The sequence below is a fragment of the Dermacentor silvarum genome, chromosome 6 (assembly GCF_013339745.2).
Source record: "Dermacentor silvarum isolate Dsil-2018 chromosome 6, BIME_Dsil_1.4, whole genome shotgun sequence".
NCBI lineage: Eukaryota > Metazoa > Arthropoda > Arachnida > Ixodida > Ixodidae > Dermacentor > Dermacentor silvarum.
Window position 1 is genome coordinate 181,621,451 of NC_051159.1, and position 14,382 is coordinate 181,635,832.

General features: G+C 47.5%; 1 protein-coding gene across 2 annotated transcripts in view; it reads right to left on the bottom strand.

Annotated features, from left to right (window-relative positions):
• LOC119456493 (dipeptidyl peptidase 9) overlaps window positions 1–14,382 on the bottom strand; it is a 97,286-nt gene that overhangs the window by 48,540 nt on the left and 34,364 nt on the right. For both annotated transcript variants that reach the window (XM_037718310.2, XM_049669903.1), the window contains exons 6-7: window positions 8,504–8,691; window positions 2,272–2,372 (exon numbers count right to left, since the gene is read on the bottom strand). In XM_037718310.2, coding sequence (XP_037574238.1) covers window positions 2,272–2,372; window positions 8,504–8,691 — 289 coding nt within the window. The remainder of the gene's footprint in view (window positions 1–2,271; window positions 2,373–8,503; window positions 8,692–14,382) is intronic.

The window sequence follows — 14,382 nt, forward strand, 5'->3', positions numbered from 1 at the left end:
CGTACTCCCAGGCAGCCGCACTGTAACCGGTATTTCGTTTCCCGCAACTGCACTATAAGCGATACGTGTATACATGGAGTGCTATGGGAAAATTAACGGCAGTCTGAAAAGACCGCACTATATTCAGCCCGACACTGTAAGTACGTTATAAGTGGTCTATACTGTATATTTATTGACAAAGTTTAATAAACAGGCTGAAGTAACCGAAGATCTGCGTTCGAATTTTGATAATAATTACGTACTTCCGGAAGAAGTCGACTATCGAGAGCTCACGCTCGGTCACAGCCACCCGTGTGGGAATTAAGCTTCGGTAGCCCTGTTTATCAGTGTCGTAGCCGTCGGGTCCCACTAATTTCAACTAGCTTTGAACGCTCAACTAGCTTTGAACCTCGCGAAACTTAAGGTCAGATCACACGCACGCTTGCCAGCGCGCACTCACTCCTCCCACTCCTGTTTGGACGCCTTGGCAGACTTATTGATAGCGCTTCAAAATGCACAAATTGGATGTGGCTACTATCCATTGGTAAATGTGGTGAAGGACAAAGCCAGTTCGCAACACGTAGCATGTTCAGACTGATGTATATGAGGGCAAGCCCGCACTCAAGCCCTGTCATTTCTTATTATGCCAGTTCTGATTATGAGGCACGCCGTAGTGGGGGACTCCGGAAATTTGGACCACCTGGGGTTCTTTAACGTGCACCTAAATCTAAGTACACGGGTGTTTTCGCATTTTGCCCCCATCGAAATGCGGCCGCCGTGGCCGGGATTTGATCCCGCGACCTCGTGCTCAGCAGCCCAACGCCATAGCCACTAAGCAACCACGGCAGGTTGTCATACAGTTGCATGTAGCCGCAGTCTGCTATGTAGCCGCAGTCTGCTATGTAGCCGCAGTCTGCTATGTAGCATTGATACCATGACCGCCGTGAGGTGCCACTACAAGTTTATTGGCTAAGCACACTGCGGCTCGCTGAGGGCAACCGTGTTTGGCTTACGTTGTGGGAAGCACGCGCGCCCGTCTTCTCCAGCGTACTCTCGTCGTCGCGTGCGCGGAGCCGGCACAGACACGAGAGAGAGAGGCACTTTGTCCTCTCCTGGTTCTCGCCCGCCTCTCGCGACGCGCGTACCCTCGTGGCAAGAGGGGAGGTATACAACGGGTGAGGAGGACATTCTCCTGGCGAAAGGTAAAAAGAGATCAAAGAGCGCCACTGGGGGAGACGGATGTCTCTGGCGTCGCTACCTTTAACCTGTCGGAACGGATTTTACCTGCTGTAACTCGTGAGTGACCTCGCTTGCGTGACTATTACACGCAACGAGGCAAGCCTATTTATTACTTATACAGAGTGGACTTCCCTCTGCAAGTCTGCCTTATTGCCCGCAGCAATAAGCGTTGAGTTGACTCGCTCGTTGCCTTATTCGCCCAAACCCTACCTAGCTGCGATTGCAAGCGTTGCAGGTTGGGGATCGACAGGAGATCACATGTGTTCAACTCATTCACTGTGCCCTAAGCTCCACCGAGACAGACACAGCCACTAGAGGAGTCACTACTGGGGTCACAAATAGGCATCAGGCACATACGTGCAGACTGGTAAAGCTCTAATTACCTGGCAAAGGCCAATTTTAGGATCGAAATGACGAAAGTTAGGCCTCATAGAAATGCATGGGCACCAGACGGGTCCTTCAGCCGGGTTCTTCAGCCGGGATCGAATTAACCCGAGTCGAATTAACGACAGTCTTGTAGTATTGTCTAGCAACCAAACAAGCTCAATTTAAGTTGAGATACAGCAAAAATGGGCATGCAGGACAATAGAGGAGACGAAGAATGTATCTTCATCGCCTCTGTCGTCCTGCATGCCCATTACCACTCAGTAGCGCACCCAGGATCTCTGCCAGGGGGGGGTTGACAGTTTGCCAGTACCATCTAAACAGCACTAATTTCGATTTCTTTACGGGAAATTGTCAAAAAAATGCGCTTTTTGCGAGTGTGCAGACGATTGCGCATCTTACATCTTAGTTGCAATACTCAAATGCTTAAGAAAAAAAAGGGGTTAAACAAAAGGGGTGGTTAAGTCGGCCTCAGGGGGGGGTTCCAACCCCCGAATCCCCCCCCGTCGGTGCGCCACTGTTACCACTATACGTCAAGCTCTGCAGTACAAGCCCACCAGTCTGTTCTTTTTTCATTTTAAGTGTTGCACAGAGCCTTTAACAAAGGACAACCACATTGGGTCATTTTTAAGGCAGAGATGTATCTTAAGATAGGCAAGAGACACTCACGCAGAGCCATCAGGTGTCCAGCCAGCTCTTAGCAGGTACTCTGAACTTGGTGATAGTGATGACAAGGGCTCAGTCAGGGACAGTAGACACACCTTCTCGATCTGTAAATCAACAGGTGAACAGAATAAGAGCAGGACAGCTTTTCAGTGGCACATGAAAATCATGCACATCACATTGCTGTGCTTTTATTTGTCCTGTTATGGAATTAGTGCACTGTGCCCATCCACTACAGCTATAGCAAGCTGCAGTGGGAGATTAATATACAACAGGACTACTTGTGAATCAAGGTTCTTTCAAACTCTTTGAAAGCAACAACACAGCTGAGTGCATGGGCCCCCAAATCTTTTGCGATCAGAATTATAAGAGGAAAATTTAACATATCAGATATTATACTATGGTATAGTACCACGTAATATGATGCGCTTAAAGGACATATAGATTATATGAAGCTTCTCGGCCAACAAATTCCCACTCTTTCTACTTGTCATGTACAGTATAGACCACTTATAACGTAACCGCTTATAGTGCAGGACCGGATATAGTGCGGTCTTTTCAGACTCCCGTTAATTTTCCCATAGCACTCCATGTATACACGTATCGCTTATAGTGCAGTTGCGGGAAACGAAATACCGGTTACAGTGCGGCTGCCTGGGAGTACAGAAGCCAGCGGAGACGGCGAACGCTCCCCTCAAACGGGCGCCCCAAGGAGTGCTCGAGGAAGAAAGAGAGACGAAGTGGAGGAGAAGGGCACGTAGTGCGAACAAACAGCCAGTGAGGCTGAAACCAGAATCTTGAGTGCGAGTCGTGAAATATCACGGCGCGCATAGCGAGCGAGGGCCATGAAACTGCCAACGCCGACCAACGCTCGCTACACGATAACGGTAGTAAACGAAATTTCAGGGAGCAGGCAGCGCCGGGCACAGCACAACGAAGGGCGCACGCGGAGACCGTGGAATGTGACGGAGGACGGCGGCAGGGAAGCGGATTTCGCCTCTGCAACTCCGCCGCCTCGGTGGCTCCCCTCGCCCTCCCTCGTAGCTCCCTCATTTTCGACTGTCACCGTGCATGCCCGCCGCCGTGCAGGCGCCGCCGCTCCAGCCGGTCCGGCACCAGCTCGCCGAAGTTTCGTTTTCTGCCGTTATCGGGAAGTGGGTGTTTGCCGGCGTGGGCAGTTTCATTGGCCGGCCTGGGACAGCGCCGCTGCTTCCCTCTGCGCCGTAGCCGCACCGTGCATGGTCAACACGTGACTAGAAAGTAGAGGAAGCATAAAGGAGAAAGAAGGGTTCACTGCCATTTTCTACGCAGGGCTACGGTAGCGTGGCTGAGACGTCGGCGCGTACACGCATGTTCCGGCGCAACGCAGAATCGGCGACCTTGCCATTTGAGAGAGAGTGAAATTGCCGCAGCGTTTTTTTTTCTTTCTTTTTTTGTTTTGTTTGCGCGCGACATTGAGGGGTCTCTCCTAAGCTTTTACTCTATGGCGGTGCCGGAGCAATGCCGGTCGGAGGCGCCGCCACGTGATTTGGTTCGTATTAACGAGATTCGATGTAAATTGAATGCAAACATTCTAGCCGCATTCCTTGACTGTCGGATAGGCGTGACGGCTCGGTGCACATGTTTTGCATATGTGCGGGCCTTGAAAATTGTTGCTTTGTGTCACGGAGCGACATATTTTCGAATGGTTTGGACGCTGATTAATGACACGCCGAATTACGAGCGTCAAACACGTGGGCTCCTGACTGTGCAGCGTATAATGCATTCGACATCGACACGCCGAATTACGAGCGTCAAACACGTGGGCTCCTGACTGTGCAGTGTATAATGCATTTGACATCGACACGCCGAATTACGAGTGTCAAAAACGTGGGCTCCTGACTGTGCAGCGTACAATGCATTCGACATCGACACGCCGAATTACGGGCGTCAAAAGCGTCGTGGCCGCTCGGGCTGCCATCTCGATTCCAGACGCGTCGCGCCGATTACGGACCCCGAAGTGTGCACGTACAGCCACGTGGTAGTGCCGGGCTCAACCTTGGCCCTTGACATTGGGAGAGAGGCTAATCTGCGGTTCTTCGTCCATAGTGAAAGGGCGCGGCCAAGATTGTTGGTAGCTAAGAGAGCTGAATTCGGAGAATGCTACGTAGCGGCAGTTTCCCTACCTAGGGAACTAGGGAAAGGAGAGGCTATTTAGGCGCATGTTTTGGGCCCTGCTGATTAGTCTAGAAGCTGAACCTATGCGCTGCTGAGAAGCCGTTGGGGGGCTAGTGCCGTCCAGTATCGCCTGGGCCGCCTGGCCACGTCGGAACTCCGAGGAACTTGTTGACGTACGAGACGTCAAACCAGCGTCTGCAACGAAGCTCACGGTAGTTCGCCTCAAGTTAGCTCAACCTGCTTGAGGGAAGTCGTCAGATCTAGACTCCCGGGAACCCCAGCTCAGCAATTCGCATCCACCTCGACAAGATCGGACCGCCAGCCTTCTTCGGGAAAGCTTTGTGCACCGACTTCACGGTTTATGGACTTGCTGCTGCTGCCCGGCCATGCGTATGACATCGTTGGTTTTCTTTTGAACTTTGATTTCCTTTGAACTTTGATTAGTGAATTACTGTTAAGTGTTCTTCTTGTATATTTGATCCGCGCCATGTTTCATTTGTATGTCTACTGTTAATTGCTCGTAGTCATTTGTCTTCATCCTTGTGCATATTAAGTTCAGGTGTGTTAGTCTATCTTGTGTCTTTTTATTTTACTTTATTAATTGTGTATATTTATCAGCCGATAAATATCTTGTTTTTTTGTTTACTCCCGACTCTGACTCCTTTCACTGTGTTCGCTTGCGTACGGAACGACCAACCAGCTTGTCTACCCCGTCGATCGACTTCGCGCCGACGACGAAACAGGGACAGCTGTGACACTTTGGTTATAGTGCGGTACCGCTTATAGTGCGAATATTCGCGACTCCGGCGACTTATGTTATAAGCGGTCTACACTGTAGTACCTGCAAGGCTTTTTTATAGAGTAATAAAATTTGCATGATATTGTTCAGTGAAATGCTATGTCGGGCACATTAGGCCCACATTCACATTGAGCTATCATGAGCTGGACACCTCTCCTTTTTTCCCCTGCCAGCACATCTTCAATTACAGCAATTTGGTGCACACAATTGTCAATGGTCTGTGGTCTGGTAACACAATGGTTATGGTCTCGCTGTCTAGTTGTGTTTGTTCCTTTATGAAAGCGTTCCTCATATATTGTCAGCAGCTGACTGATTTATGCTGCTTTTGCAACCCATTATTGCACTGAACTTCGTACTCTTTATTCCTGCAATATCAGCGGTGAAGCTACAGCATGTTGAAATAAGTATGTAGTGGCATTTCAGTGAATGAAAATCACTTCAACACAACTGCTGCTCAAATGGAACAAGCAGCTCCAAAGTGGTAGGTTCTTGTATTCCGACAAGGCAAGAAATCTCTTGTGAAGCAGGACCAGAATACCAACATATACGTACCACAAATTCAACTGTAACGAGAAAATCATGGAGTGCTCATCACGCAAAATTCTGCTTATCAAGCACTTGAAAGCCCTATCTACATCTACATCAACTTTGTGTCCTGAAAATGCTGAGTCTGAGTGTCTCCCTATTTCTTGTGGTAGGCGTTGTGTTTTCTCTAGTGCTTTCTTTCTGGGGTTTTACGTGCCAAAACCAGTTCTGATTATGAGGCATGCCGTAGTGGAGGGCTCCGGATTAATTTTGACCACCTGAGGTTCCTTAACGTGCACTACAACGCAAGCACACGGGCGTTTTTGCATTTCGCCTCCATCAAAATGCGGCTGCCGCGGCCGGGATTTAATCCCGCGACTTCGTGCTCAGCTTTTCTCTAGTGCACATTCATCTTAGCAGCAGTTGGCCAGCAGCTTGTGGGTCTAGTAGAGTTGAACCTCAATATAACAAAGTTGTACTTGCTGCTATAAAAACTTTGTTAAATCACGAATTTCTTTATTTCAAGGTTTTAAAGTTTCAGCAGTAAAAATCATTTCTGAATTTCCCAGAACATTTTTGGTGGATAGTGTCTTGTCACTAATCACTTATACAAATTGCAAGAAGGTCGGGCCTGTTGTGTCTGGCAGTCCTTCGGGATAAAGGAGGCCTCACCGACAGATGTGAAACTGTGGAGTGCTTTTCACACTTGTCGTTTCTCACGGCCGGGAAGCGTCACCGTCACCTGGGACTGATAGATAAGCAATTAGTCCCCAGGCTGAAATGGGTCATCGGCCTCGTGCGTCGCTAAAACGGCAAAGTCGCTCTTGGTGTGTTTCCGTGAAGCACCAGTGCCCACTTGAACTACGACGAGGCCCGGTGCCGACTGTGATGCGCCAACCTGGAGCCCTTCCGAGACAACAGCCACTGCCCTCCCTGGAAACGGTGGCTGCCACAAAATGACCGTCACGGAAGATAGGATAGGAATAAACTTTATTTGTCACGGGGAGGCGACTGATTCTTGCAAGGGGCCAGCGTCGAGCATTCCCATGGGAAACACGTCAACATTTGGTTCCCAAGGTGTCACTCGTTGCCTTGTGTGCGGGGGTGCAGGCAACATTGGAGGCGGAGCCCAGCGAGACGGGGACACATCATGGGCGGGATATGGCGAACTGGTCGAAGATGGTCATTGGCCAAGAACTAAAGTGCATTCTCTCTTTGAGTGAAAGAGGGAAACGAAAGGGATAAAAAGAGGGACTTGAGTGTTGTGGGACGCTCGTAGATGTAAACGCTAGAGCATGCAAAGATGTTAGCATGTAGACGGCTCCAATATCATGGAGCCCTTCTTGTAAAATACCCCATGTAAAACCATTTTCTGATCCTACTGGACCTCTCCTTCTCCCGGCACCGGGCACGGCACCGGTGCGGTGCCCACAAACTAAAATCACAACCTAAAATTCGAGCAGTGACGACGATGACGACGACCTCTACAGTGCCAGTGAGCAGCAACCGTCAACGGCCAAAACAATGCAGATACCACGGCACACCCTCGACATTCTGAGGCGTGCCGTGGCATCTGAGAGTGTTCGAGAAAACACATCTACACAGTCCTTCACCTTCCAGAATTCACTGCTAGTCGACCTGGCAAAGAAGAAAATCCAGAAGGACATCTGGGACTTCCAGCATAAATAAATTTGTGAAAATGTGTTACTGGCTGTTTCTGGATGTTTTTCAGTTTTTTGGCGACACGAATTTCAGGTGATACAAATATTATACGCTACTCCTTGAGATTCGTATCACAGAGGTTTTACTGTATTTCAGTAAAGATCAATACCCCTGCCACAGAGAAAATTCTGTGAATTGTGTCTTCATGGTGGTGCTTGCTGTTGTTTTTCTGGTCTGCCCGGTTATTCAGACATTTTTGTGACCTCGCCTGTGTCCGAAAAATTATTCAACGATTATATATTTGCTTTCTGCACACTGACTGATAAGCAGAAGAGTGGTAATGCACACGCATTCGCTGCAGAGTACATGCCACTGACAAGTGGTCGGAGCAGAAAATTCTCCGTGGCCTTGGCAATCCTCATGCATCCACAGAATGTATGACATGTGACATATAGCGCGCTGCCCCAGCTTTCTTTTTCTGTTTCTTGTTCGTTCACTTCACCCCTCCTCCTCCACAATGCCCTCGTTGCTCTCCCCTCCATCAGCGCACGTCGCAGAGCACACTCATTGCCTCGTTTGTCTTCAGCAGCCGCATTATAACCAGTATTTTATCTTGCATGACTGCACTATAACCAGTATCGTATACAGGGAGTTCTATTGGAGGGTAAACAGAGACTGCATTACATGCAGTCCTGCACTATAGCTGGTAACATATGTGATCTGAACCGTACTTCACACCAAACACTGGATTCTGAAGAGCAGAACAATAGCTCTGCATGGCAATTAAAAAAACCTCTTTGGGATACTTTTTCAAATTAACAGTTTGCACATCTTGAGAAGGGTATTCAAAACCCTTAGTCTTTCATTCTTTTTTTTTTTTTTATGGAAGACCTTGTTGCTACATTTACTTCTTCACGCTTACCAAAATTTCTGAGAAACAGTATATAAAAAGTTGTATAACATACTGAGTGCTCTTCTGCAACTTTCTACATGCACAAAAAAAGTTCCTGATATATGGAACGTATTTCTCCAGTCCGTTTGGGGCTCCCAATAAATACCCATATAGTGTGGGAGAGTGAGAACTGCAATAAATACCTGTCCAGTGTGGGAGAGTGAGAATTGTGCCAGGGCAAGGGAGGAGCGGGCATTTGGGGAACCTGCACGGGGGAAGCGGTGTTCCTCTGTGCCAGCCATGCCATCCTCGCCAAACGAAGGCAGCTGAAGCACCTCCACGTCGCTCTCATCCACCACCTCGTACAGGATGCGGTACGTTCCCACTGCATCTGCATGTTGTGCAATAGAGTCGGAGACCATTGACCCTATCAGAGTCAATGACGTACATGTACGTTCTCCACGAACACCTTCAAAATGGTCAATGACGTACATGTACGTCATCGCTTGTACATTTAAAAAGCGCCCCTCCTTTCCATCATTTCATTCACTTCGCATGTACTGCCACTCGATGGGAACACGTGGAATTCTTTACTTGCGCCGATGCCTCTCCGGCTTTTTTTTATTTTATGGCAACGGTGCGTCGGCTATCGCTCACACATTCGGGTGCGCGCAGCGGTGGCAAGTTTCGGTTTTCTCCTGCGGCGGATCCCACTTTTTGCACGTGCTAAACTGATGGCTATCTGGTTTCAGATCTCTCAAAGGGTTACTGCTTGTTACTCAATCGTTTATCGCTCACCGAGGCACGATTACCACTGTTCCTGGGCGCGTATATACACAAACAATGCTGCCATTTTTGCATTTCTTTTTTTGGAGACCTCAAAACCTCTATCGCACCTTGTTGGTGATAAGATCAAGGTTTTTCACTTGTTTCAGTTTCAGGACGTGCACACAGCCATTTTTCAGTGCGCTTATCTTCTTATCCATGAATAAACATCATGTATTTTACAACACAAACAATTTTTTCGTGACTTTACAGTCACCCTAAAAATATTACGACCATTTTTTTTAGAAATAGGTTCTTTCGAAGAATTTAAATCAGCAATAAAAAAAAATCGACCCTGGGGGGTCACATTTGGCAAAAAAAATTCGACCCTCAAAGGGTTAAAAAATCAGCCACATAACAAGCAGAGTATGCCACTCTGGCAACTCCATTGCACTGTGCTGCCCATGCGGCAACAGGAGCAGTCCTGCATGTATTTTTGCACCTTCGGGCTTCCTGCTGTACTATCTGATAACATGTACTAATAACTGAATATTTCGATTGATGTTGAGTAAAAATCTGGGTAATAATTTTACCTCTGCAAGTGCCCAGATGGTGGTCGTGCAGTTAGAACAGCCATACTCAAGAACTAACAGCTCTTCTGATGCGACATCGTCTGAAGCAGTATCTGTGTTACGGTAGACTTCCATTGATTTCACCGTATGCGTGAAATTTGCTTACTTTGAGAATAATGGGATGTGATCATCATTTCATATTAATTGTGATAACGGTTATTCATTACTCAAAAACTATTCGAAAAGTAATCGATATTCGATTCGCTTCTGTCGCTATTCGATTCGGTCTCAAAAATCACTATTCCACAGGTAAATTGGTTCTCCACAAGAAAAGTAGAAAGTTACCTATCAAGAAAGGGATCAGGCAAGGAGACACAATCTCTCCTATGCTATCCATTGCATGCTTAAAAGAAGTATTCAAGCTCTTAGACTGGGAAGGCCTAGGAGTGAGGATCAATGGCAAATATCTCTGCAACCTTCAGTTTGTTGATGACATTGTCCTATTCAGCAACAATGGGGATGAATTACAAGAAATGATTGAGGACCTTAACCAGTGTAAGTGTAACAGTGGGCTTGAAGATTAATAAGCAGAAGACAAAGGTAATGCCTTAACCGAGTAAGTGTAACAGTGGGCTTGAAGATTAATATGCAGAAGACAAAGGTAATGCCTTAACCGAGTAAGTGTAACAGTGGGCTTGAAGGTTAATATGCAGAAGACAAAGATAATGTTCGATAGCCTCGCAAGGAAACAAGAATTGAGGATCGTCAGTCAGCCTCTAGAGTCCGTAAAGGAGTATGTTTATCTAGGTCAATTACTCACAGGGGACACTGATCATGAGAAGGAAATTTACAGAAGAATAAAATTGGGTTGGAGTGCATACGGTAGCCATTACCAAATCCTGACTGGGAGCTTACCGCTGTCATTGAAAAGAACAGTGTACAATCACTGCATTCTACCGGTGCTAACATATGGGGCAGAAACAGTGGAGGTTAACAAAGAAGCTAGAGAAGAAGTTAAGGACCGCACAAAGAGCGATGGAACGAAAAATGTTAGGCCTAAGATTGAGACGGGAAGAGAGCGGCGTGGATCAGAGAGCAAACGCAGATAGCCGATATTCTAATTGACATTAAGAGAAAAAAATGGAGCTGGGCAGGCCATGCGTAGGATGGATAACCGGTGGGCCATTAAGGTTACAGAATGGAAGCCAAGAGAAGGGAAGTGCAGTCGAGGACGGCAGAAAACTAGGTGGGGTGATGAAGTTAGGAAATTTGCAAGCACAAGTTCAAATCCACTAGCGCAAGACAGGGGTAATTGGAGATCACAGTGAAAGGCCTTTGTCCTGCAGTGGACATAAATATAGGCTGACGATGATGATGATGAAGCGAATTTCTGTGATTACATTTACAGTGGAACCTCAAATATACGTCCCCTAGTCATGCAACGACACACATTTTACATCGGATTGGTTTGCTCCCGGCAAAACGCCCGTAGAAATAATGTATCAGACAGTTATAGTATAGCGTATGCAACTATAGTATAAGCTATACGCAGTAGTATAGTGTACGCTAAGCAGCGCATGTTCATTACAGTTTCAGTTGGCCTGCGAGATCTTCTGATCTCAGAGGCCATATGCCATCGTCGTGCCTATCTCCCGACTTCACCGATAGGAGGCGCTGACATTTCGAAAGTTTCTCTCATTAGGCTTCGACTCGTTCAAAACGAGAAGTGATCTTGAAAACTCCACAAGGTTATCTGAAATACATTGTTGTCTAAGCGGCCTGAGACTAAGTGAAAGCTGTTTACGTAGTCGTTTGCTACGAACGAAGTGAATTCTACAAAAGCAACGCCAAATTCAATTCGAAGTGGGCATCCAGGATCACAGCATGTTTTTTGTAAACTCTACTACGTAAACGATGCAATTTTACGCCTCGCCCGTGTCGTCGACGCCTCTCTCGGTACCATTCAAGGAGAAAAAAAAAAGAGAGAGAAAGCCCTAAGCAGACACAGGCTGGCGCTTGAGCACACCGCAGCTGGCTGATAATGGGTGCGCCATACCGTATTTAACCGAACGTAACATGACCGCGATTGTAACGCTAGATGAACAGAAAAAGAAATGGTACCTTTATTCAAAGAATTGCAATTCGGAAACTAGTTCTCTTCAATCATGATCGTCGTCTTAAGAGGAGACGGAGCTTTCCTTGGTCGGTATTCTAAGGCGATCACTTTCGTAGATAGTTTCACTTTCGCAAAATTTCACGTGACTCGGCACTGAAAGGGTCCCCACCAAGTGTTTCTGGCGCTGTTCTAAGCAAGCTATCAGCACCAAGAGCGCTGTCGGCCATACATTTCCAGGGGTTCGGTGCCGGGACGAGCAGAGTCTCGCAAAAGCAAAACTAGTGATTGCCCGAGAATCAAGTCATCTTCCGTGACGTCAAGCTTGTTTGAGATTTAAGTACTTCTAAAATGAGCGCAAAAACATTTCATTCGGGGTCAGTACCAGGCCACTTCAAGTTCCACAGAGCCTTTACTACTGGCCTCACTTTTAAAGAGGGCCTGCCACTAGTCTCGCCATCCGCAAATCATCGACATTGAGACACCGAGCCGCGGCGGACTTTCCCAGATCCTCGGCCAACAAAATTGCTCGTCTTTCGAAGCGGCCGTCATGCCGAAGGAACGAAGTCGAACCTTTGCAAAAGGCTACCGTATTTATTCGAATCTAGGCCGATAGTTTTTTTCAAATAATCACACACGAAACTCTAGGGTCGGCTTAGATTCGAGGATTTTAAAAAACGCGCCAGTTTTTAACTGAAACTGATAAATATGGTGCATAGTTAGCGCCATCTAGAAAAGTCAGTATCGCAGCCGCTACTAGCCGCGCCAGTAGCCAGCTGAAGTACACGAGCGACGTCGCCATTTTGACCTGCGTCGTATCGGTAGTATCGGTATGGTGCAGCATCGGCGCGCGGTGTGGCGTTATCGTAATGGCACCAAATGGGCGATGCCACTATAGTGCCGCTTTCTAAACGAATAATGTATTTACTCGAATCTAATGCGCACTTTCAACACGACCCTAAATCTGCGCCGGCATTTCAAAATGGCCGCCTCGCACGCACGTCGTGCCTAGCTACCGTAGCATGCGGAAGCTTCCTCCGTGTGCTGCAGTACACGTGCTTAGGCAATAGTCTACCGTCTGTCTTCACGTTCTCAGCGTCTGCTCTATCTATCAGCATGAAGTACCGAGTTCATCATGATGCCGCATTTAAAAGGAAAGTGATCATCTGTGCGGAGACGGACGGAAATCGGGCCGCATCACGGGCGTTCGGAGAATCCGAAACTTGCGAGCGGGACTGGCGCAAACAGAAGGAGAGGATTTTCGCCAGCAAAGCAATGCGGAACGGTTTCAGTGGACCGAAGCAGGACGTAATCTGCGACGATTCACTCCGGCGATACAATCAGGCTTGGCCCTATCTTGAAAGCAATCTGCGACTGGTAAAGTCCGCCGCGCGCCGTGTTTTCGCCGCGTTGAAGCGAGAGGCACGCTAGCACGAAGGCGCGCTTCGTCTCCAGCGTTTTGACAGTTCGTTTCCGCGGTCAACGAGCGAGGTGTGTTCATGTTTGCTTGAGCGCGCGTGACACCGTGCTTGTTAATAGCGGTCTACTAATTTGCTACCGCATTCGATGCATCGCCTTTCGGGCGAAACTGCGACTTTTTTTATTCATCGCAAGATCAGTGCATCGGGAGGAAATCTATTTTTCCAAATTTTTCCTCGCGGAAAACGGGTGCGCGTTACAATCGAGGAAGCGTGAGAATCGAGTAAATGCGGTAGTTGTGCTAGCCGTAGAGGCATCGTCAAACGTTCAAACCGGGCGGAACTTCGGCATCGGTCTGTCGTTGGAGGGGGCCACGGAAGATGGTTTTTGCGTGCGCCGCAACGTGCGCTCCTTCCAAAAATGCAGCATCTCTAATGCGCTGGATGGTACTGAATATAGCGCACGGTTTGAAGATGTCAGCAGTAGGGAAGATAGCGACGAGGCTAGCAGCGATGGTGACATAGAATGAGCTCGGCATGTTCAAAATTAATAAATGGTGTTTCATTTTGCGAATGCTGTCCTCGCTTTTTCGTTCGGCCTACATTCGAGGTAAGTTTTTTTTTTTTTTTTTTCAGACTTCGAACTTTTGGGGGGCCGGCTTAGAATCGGAGTCGGCCTAGATTCGAGTAAATACGGTATATGATATTGCAGCATCATAACCAGTCACAAGCACAGCGACAACAGCGTCGATACCAATGAAAAACAAGTTCCGACTTCAGTCGACTTGTCTATGGACTGGATCGAGACGTAAAGTTACAGGTTGCCAACGTAGCGCCAAAAATCTCGGGATTTAGAGCATTAGTTTTAAAATGGACACTTCTGTCTTTATTCGAATATAATGCGAGGTTTGGGTTCAAGCAACGAAAATCATGAAAAATATGTGCGTTACAATCAATAAACACGGTAATTGTTTAAATATTTAAATCGACCTTCCTTGGAGCAATGCGAGTTCGTGCCGCGGGCTTATTCAGGTGGTCTGTATCCATTTTTTGGGCAAGACTGAGCGTCACTGCCTATATTCTTAGTTTTTCGATTATACGACGGTTTTGCTTGGTCCCCTGAAAGTCGTATAATCGGGGTTCCACTACATACTGACAGCGGAGGCTGTTATAGTACGTTATGAAGAGTTGTTTATTAAAAGCACAAATGGAGC